The sequence below is a fragment of the Micromesistius poutassou genome (assembly GCF_964030765.1).
Source record: "Micromesistius poutassou genome assembly, chromosome: 2".
In the NCBI taxonomy this organism is placed as follows: domain Eukaryota; kingdom Metazoa; phylum Chordata; class Actinopteri; order Gadiformes; family Gadidae; genus Micromesistius; species Micromesistius poutassou.
In genome coordinates this window covers 18,242,013-18,250,232 of record NC_140272.1, presented here as the reverse complement: position 1 = coordinate 18,250,232, position 8,220 = coordinate 18,242,013, and the positions used below count along the sequence as shown (strand labels likewise).

At 44.5% G+C, this 8,220-nt stretch overlaps 1 protein-coding gene across 1 annotated transcript; it reads right to left on the bottom strand.

The window, feature by feature from the left end:
• Nucleotides 1-321: 321 nt before the first annotated feature.
• On the bottom strand, nucleotides 322-8,181 carry ccdc66 (coiled-coil domain containing 66). Its single transcript, XM_084464279.1, has 16 exons — nucleotides 8,128-8,181; nucleotides 7,462-7,520; nucleotides 7,339-7,361; nucleotides 5,784-5,921; nucleotides 4,977-5,166; nucleotides 4,631-4,698; nucleotides 3,777-3,907; nucleotides 3,471-3,555; nucleotides 3,075-3,349; nucleotides 2,269-2,353; nucleotides 2,038-2,169; nucleotides 1,769-1,847; nucleotides 1,554-1,680; nucleotides 1,357-1,475; nucleotides 871-938; nucleotides 322-499 (listed from the first exon to the last, which is right to left on the bottom strand). The coding sequence occupies exons 1-16, from the start codon at nucleotides 8,136-8,138 to the stop codon at nucleotides 425-427; spliced, it is 1,665 nt and encodes a 554-aa protein (XP_084320405.1). The 5' UTR covers nucleotides 8,139-8,181; the 3' UTR covers nucleotides 322-424.
• Nucleotides 8,182-8,220: the final 39 nt, after the last annotated feature.

The following is an 8,220-nucleotide window of genomic DNA, read 5'->3' as shown; positions in this document are numbered from 1 at the left end:
AGCGTGTGATGGACCAAAGGGATCTGGGATTTTCTTCTCATTAAGTTATTATAAGGGTTAAAAAGTTTTAAGGTTTGAAAATGTTGCATGACATCGATGGAAATCTCTTCATTTAAAATTGAATGGATCTATTTTCCCTCCTGGCTTCTTAGCCAAGCAGGTGACCAATCACCCTACACTTACATTACGGGAACGGTGCAGCTGAATGAAGCTGCAGTGTTTCTGTGATTCTGTCTCATCGTATAGTACATTTATTAAGTTAAAAAAAAAAAGGCTGTTTTATTATAAAAATAATTTTATTATACATTCAGAAATCAGAGTACCAAGTGATGATCACTGGCAGACCTGGCAACCATGGTCAACATGCATTGCTCTCTGACTGTTAAAAGACTGGAAGTGCTCAGACGCCCCTGGGGGGTGACCGTCAGCTGCGTTGTGATGTCACTGGGGGGAGGAGCCGCCCACTTGTCTCCAGCTCTTTCTGCTTCTGCAACAAACCCTTCTCAGACAGACATGTAGAAAAGAAAGACACAGGGAGGGAGGGAGAGAGAGAGAGGTTATTGATGTTCCAATTGAAGCACAAAGTACCTAAAATAAATGTGACTAACAAAATTGCTAGAATCACATTGTTTGAATGGTGCAAAGAACACGGCAGGGCACGTTGTTTTAAAGAGTGAAGTACATTCAGCACAAATGTAGAGGGCTTAAATATTTCGCTCACTTCAAGGAGGGCTTGCCTAATTTTGAAATTTTAATCATTATTTTGAAGATTATCATGATAATCACTGGATCATCTCTAGCTGATCCAGTGACTGACTCCATTAAGAGTGAGAGAGTGTCGGTTAGTGTGTGTATGAGAGAAAAACCCACCTTCCGTAGAGCAGCAAGACTCTGTAGTATTTCTTTCTGACCGTGTGTGTTGGTGTGATGAGGGGTGGCTGCAAGATAAACACACCCTACTTTAACTACTTTAGCAATAGTCGGGATAGAGTCCCACGAGGAAACATCCTCAACTGATAACCACCAGAAGATACAGCAGGCATAGAGTTCCATGAGGAAAGAAACTCTGAAAGTAACTACCAGTAGACACCATTAAGGGGTTCAGTACCATTTCAAACCACATTGGAGAAAATCTGCAGTGAATGTTCTCCAATGGTAAAAAGAAAATTGTCACATATTCCAATTTTAAGTTTCTAGATAATTTGATATTAGGGGTTATGGTACAATGCAGTTACACAAATAAGAACTCTCATGCTCCTGGCTAGAGAGGAAATGGGTGTCCTGCTTCTGCATCTAATAAACCCAGTCCTTGTGTGTGTGTGTGTGTGTGTGCGCGTACATGCGTGCATGTTTAACCTGTGCCGTTGCGATCCAGTGGTTCGAGATGGATGATGTCAGCTGTTCGGACATAGGGGAAGTAGTCCTGCTGGGGATTTGGGGAGGAAGGGCCCGGCGGTCTGACAGCATGGAGCCCCCTGAAGCATACATTACATGAGATGAGAAGATGAGGTGTGTGTGTGTGTGTGTGTACGTGTGTACGTGTGTACACGTACCTGTTTGGAGTGTCTGTTCTCTCGGCCCTTGCAGACCCCTGGCACAGATCTCCTTTTCCTCGCCTCTTACTCCGTGTTGGTTCTTCTCCTGTAGCTCCCTGGCCTCCTTTAGGTCCTCTGATGCTGACTGAATACAAACACACACATCAAGGACCTCTCCTGTATCTTCTCAGTGGCGTGTTGTATGTGTTTTTATAGTAACGTGGGATTCTCACCAGTGTGTTGCTTCATCACTACATGGTCACGTGATCTCGGGAGCGCTCTGATTGGCTTCTCGCTACTCAGTAGATCCTCCTGCCGGACACACACACACACACACACACACACACACACACACACACACACACACACACACACACACACACACACACACACACACACACACACACACACACACACACACACACACACACACACACACAGTACTTTAAACTGTGTAGGTCGTGTATGTGTGTGTGTCAGACCTATCTCTCCCTTTAATGACCTGCTGTGGCTTCTGCTCCCCCTGCTCCTTCCTCTTCTCCTCCTCTTGTCTCCTCTTCTCCTCCTCCTCTTGTCTCCTCTTCTCCTCCTCTCTCTGCTCACGTTGTTCTGCTAGCTGAGCCTCGATCGCCCGCTGGTACAACAAATCACACACACACATCAACAACATCAACTCCTCCTGACAGACTCCTCTTCTGCTCCTCCTCCTCCTCCTCCTCCTCCTCCTCCTCACCAGTTGTTCCTGCTGTTTGCATCTCCTCCTCTCTCTCTCCTCCAGCTCTGCAGGGTCCAGGAGTGCTGTCATGGACCTCAGGAAACTACACGCACACACACACACACACGCACACACACACACACACACACACACACACGTTTTTATGTCTGAACACACTGACCACTGTATATTAACTTAAGTGCTTGTGTTTGTATTTAGCTTGTTGTATGTATGCAGTGAATGTTGTTTTATTTATTGTGTGTGTATACAGTGCATGTGTGTATATTTATCGTGTGTGTATAAAGTGTGTTGCATGTATATAATGAATGTGTGTATATCTATATTGTGTGTTGTATGAATATAGTCTTTATTTATTGTGTGTGTATATACTGTGTATGGATGTAGTGAATGTTTGTATATTTATATTGTGTGTATAGAGTTTATTAGCCTGGCTCCGCCCGCTTCCGTACTTCCGCTCAATTTTCATTTCCCTTCAGTACATCTGGGTTTGCGGTATAGTCGCAGGTTTTCTGCAGCCAATTTTTTGGCCGTCCAATCAGCAAACAGAGAGAGTGGCTGAGAACACTGACGTTGAGGTCGTGCGCTAGTTTGAGTTGTAGTCAAACGTCAGTGATTGGTTATGGCAGATCCAGAGCGGCACTGGGGCAGATCTAATAGTTTCAAACTCCAACAGACACCCGCCTTCAAGTGAGTTAACGTTTGTCAATGGAGAAAGGCCAGACTCTCTGTGCAAATGAAATGAAGTACGAGATTCTGGTAGGACCAGGCTAAGAGTTTATAGGGATTGTGTGTATATGTCAGACCTGGCTCTCTCTCCACAGCTCAACTCCTCCCCCCTCCCTGGGCCAGGGGGCGTGGCTAGAGCTCGGGGGGGGGAAACGGTTGCTGCCGGTGATGGGGGCGGAGCTCGTGCTTGGGGAGGGGCTAGAGCTGGAGGCGGAGCTCTGAGAGGGAGGAGCCAGGTGTTGTTCTGCGCCACCTGCTCCTTCATCTTCCTCTTCTCCTCCTCCTCCTCTTGTCTCCTCTTCTCCTCCTCTCTCTGCTCACGTTGTTCTGCTAGCTGAGCCTCAATCGCCCGCTGGTACAACAAAACACACACACACACACACACATCATCACCAACATCAACTCCTCCTGAAAGACTCCTCTTCTGCTCCTCCTCCATCCCTCTGTCTCCTCCTCCTCCTCCTCCTCCTCACCAGTTGTTCCTGCTGTTTGCATCTCCTCCTCTCTCTCTCCTCCAGCTCTGCAGGGTCCAGGAGCGCTGTCATGGACCTCAGGAAACTACACACACACGCACACGCACACACACACACACACACACACACGCACACACACACACACACACACAGTTAGTTGTATATAGTGAATGTGAGTATGTATATATTGAATGCGTGTACATTTATATTGGGTGTCGTATGTGTTGGGTATTGTATGTATATAGTCAGTGTGTGTGTTTATATTGTGTGTATAGAGTTTATAGGGACTGTGTGTGTATGTGAGACCTGGCTCTCACTCCACAGCTGCTCAACAGCCGCGCTCTCCCTCGGCCAGGGGGCGTGGCTCGTGCTTGGGGAGGGGCTAGAGCCGGAGGCGGAGCTCTCAGAGGGAGGAGCCAGGTGTTGCTCTGCTTTGGCTGTAGAGACAGAAACACATCTTTATTACACACACACATTAAACACAACACTACCTCCTCCATACTCTATTACAACCTAGATACCGCCTCTAGCACTACCTGGATACTACCTGTAGTACTACCTAGATACTACAGTTACTATCTAGGAATACCTAGATACTATCTCTAGTACTACCTACCTAGATACTACAGTTACTATAGGAATACCTAGATACTATCTCTAGTACTACCTACCTAGATACTACAGTTACTATAGGAATACCTAGATACTATCTCTAGTACTACCTACCTAGATACTAGTTACTATCAGTTACTATCTAGGAATACCTAGATACTATCTCTAGTACTACCTACCTAGATACTAGTTACTATCAGTTACTATCTAGGAATACCTAGATACTATCTTTAGTATTCTTTAGTACCTTTAGTACCTACCTACCTAGTACTCTTTAGTACCTACCTAGATAGTACAGTTACTATCTAGGAATACCTAGATACTATCTTTAGTACTACCTACCTAGATACTAGTTACTATCAGTTACTATCTAGGAATCCCTATATACTAACTTTAGTACTACCTACCTAGATACTAGTTACTATCAGTTACTATCTAGGAATTCCTATATACTAACTTTAGTACTACCTACCTAGATACTACCTCTGGGGTATTACCAGACCTCTGGGGTATTACCAGACCTCAGGGGTAGAAGGAGAGAGGCTGACCTCAGGGGTAGCAGGAGACAGGCTGGCCTGGGTCTGGTCTGCAGACGGCTCCAGGACCTCCTCCTCGTCTGAAAGACATCAACACGGCCGCTCATTGTTTAAGGGGCTGTACATTTGCATCGCTAGATGCTCATTGGCTACACCACTGCTATACTACCATAATACCGTATTACAGGATACTGTCTCAATCAGCTATCAGTCTACTCTACCAGTATCCATCATCTGGAGGTACTGGTCCAAAGATATACTCTACAGGTAACCATCATCTGGAGTTCTGGTTTCTTTCTGGTTTCCATGACGATGGCTGACAGCCCCTTCCGCGGCCATATGGGAGGGGCTTACTGACCTCGATTGAGGGGCGTGCTGCTGGCAATCGGCTCCCGGTTGGTCAGACGAGCCAAGCGCTCCCTCATACCAGTGTCCCCATTGGCCAAAGCGTCTGTCTGTCCTGTCCTGCCATTGGTAGGAGTCTTAGTTGTCCTATTGGAGGATGGAACACGAGGGCGGGGTCTGGATCGTTCTGGTACAGACAACACCTTACACACGCACAAGAACACACGCATGCATTTTCTAATTAAATGTACAGACTTGCATAGTAGGTAACTATAGTACCACTACAGTACAAAAATAGTACCAGAATACTAACACAGTACTAACATAGAGGATTTTTCTACAGTGGCCATTCTACACATTGATTTGAAATGTTTACGCATTTTGACTGGCGATTGCCGAGTTTGTATACACTGTTTATAGCCAATTAGGTGCTAATATATACCCGCTTCCAGCCACATGAGATCACATCAGATTTTGGATTATTAATCTCAAATCCGATATGAGACTACTACAATGCTAAAATAGTACTACAACAGTACTAACATAGTACTTTTACAGTACTAATAAAGTAGTACTGTAGAATTCTCCAGTACTAGTATAGTTCTTACATGGCACTACTACAGTACTTACATACTTCTACTACAGTACTAACATAGCACTAACATGGTATTACTACAGTACCAACATAGCACTAACATGGTATTACTACAGTACCAACATAGCACTAACATGTTATTACTATTACAGCACCAACAAAGTGCTAACATGGTATTACTACAGTACTAACATAGTACTACTAAAGTACTACCACAGTACATACGGACACAGCTCTGGTCTTGCCCACTGTCGTGTGATTGGCAGGTGTCTTTGAGGAGTTGCGTGATGTCACGGTGCTCCGTCGGGTGGAGGAGGAGGGGAGAGGGCCCTTCGGCCTTCTGGGTAATCCAGGCCTATAGAACTGTTGGTCCGACAACACAGCACAGCTTGGAAACCGCAATGTACAGTGATGGCCATCTTGGCTCCGGACTCTTATGCTGTGTCACTCATTTGGGCGTTACAAATCTGGTTTACGCGATAGTGCAAAGCGTAAAGGGCCGTACCAGTCTGGGTCAAACCGCAGTTAACTCTCCTGGCTTCCCTAAAAGATCTGTTATATAATTTGACAGAATTCCTTCCATGTGCCATTCTGCCAAACAGCATTACGCTTTGGTGCGCTCTCGCCCACAATGTGAACATCAGCGATGAGCACTTTAGTCTTTTGGAATCAATGTGTTTTATTCAGTATGGAGTTTGTGTACTTAATGTATTATCACAAAGACTAACTCAACTATTGGTCTATGCATTCGTCACTTGCCGGTTTGACTACTGCAACGCTATTGTCTCTGGCCTCCCCACCAAACTGCCCAACAGGCTTCAAATCATCCAGAACTCGACTGCCCGACCACACTGGCTCCCTGTCGAACATCAGATTGACTTTAAAAACCTTCTGTTCACTTAGAAAGCACTCCACGACCTAGCCCCCACTTATCTTCCGACCTCCTCCAGGAGTACAGCCCCTGCCGCTCCCTTTGGCTCACTCTTAGCTGGTCCTCTTACCGTCCTGGTTTCACACCTCAGCCCCATGGGGGCTAGGGATTTCAGCTGCACCCCTCCAGAGCTTTAGACCTCCCTGCCCCCACACAATCAACAGTCTGACACCTTTACCACGTTCAAATCCCACAAAAAAACACATCTGTCAACACTGTCCTCCTCCCTGTAATGCCCAGCCTACTGTGCGTTTCCCCTTCGTATCCCCATTGTGCCACTGTTCTTGTATAAAATGTATATTACAACACTAATATAATACAAAATTAAATGTATTATTATTATTATTACTGCAATGGTTTACATTTGTGGCAGGCGCGTTAATGCTAAATTCTCTTTCAGTCAGTGTAATCAGTTGGTAACAGATTTGTATTAAAGCCAGGAGAAACGGTGGCGATGGTTGACACATACTGTTGACATCCAACGCAGTCAGCTTGTTTATTTGACCAATTCAATGTCACACCGAGATAAATGTTGTACTTTATAATGTTCACTTTATAGGGCTGAACCTTGTGCGATCTACCCAGTGTAATTCCGGAGGTCCCCACTACGTAGTGCTCCAGTGTTAGGCGTAAGTCTTTGTTAGGCGTGGTGTGTGTGGGTGTTTGGAGCTCCGTCTGAGCTTCTCGGATACTAATACATTTAAACAGTATATATATACACTGTTTACTAAATTATATGTATATAGTATGTATGTATATAATGTGTAAAGGGTTCATATTAACATTCTAGACTACATTCTATATGGTATAGAGACAGTTATTATATAATGTGTCTATAGATTGTCTTACCTTGTCTATCCCAGATATCTCCCCTGTGGAGAACAAGTGGACAGTGAGTTCTGGTCTCCGGAAGTAACTTTTTACTAACTTATTTACCACTGGTTACTTGGTTGTGATTGGTTGATGTCTCACCGCGATGCAGTAATACGAGCTGTGGCTTTCCATTCTCGAGGTGGAGCAGCAACCCATCTCTGTTCACAAGGAGAGCAGCCCAATCAACCACTCAACCACCCAATCACCCAACCTCATCTAGTCTGCTCACTGTCTCCTTCCTCTAACCTCTAGTCTGCTCACTGTCTCCTTCCTCTAATCTCATCTAGTCTGATCACTGTCTCCTTCCTCTAACTTCATCTAGTCTGATCACTGTCTCCTTCCTCTCCTCTCATCTAGTCTGCTCACTGTCTCCTTCCTCTAGCTGCCAGCAACATTCACATTCACTTTATTTATCCCGAGGAAATAGCAAATAATAATAAAAAATAGACAATAAAAACTAGGTACAAATATGAAAAGAAACAGTAAGATACAGTATGAATGAAATATACATGACACAGACATTTGGGAAAATAATACATGATAAATAACATTTACATAAAATACGTACGTACCTATAATTAAAACGTGGCAGAGATATTTTCCCATTGAGTCATAGCTTAGGCTTCATGGTGAAGACGTCCGCAGTGCAGTACAGCTCGACACGTATTAACGAATCGGATTAAGATGTTTAAACCGCTATAGCCCATGGTTTAAATATCTTTAATAATGTTCTATCTCTCTTATATCTAAATAACATTTACTCACCCGAGGTTCATGTTTGCAGCAGAAGCAGATCTGTGTTGCAGACTATGGAGCCGTAGTATGTCAAACTAAACCATATAAAACAAACCTGCTTCT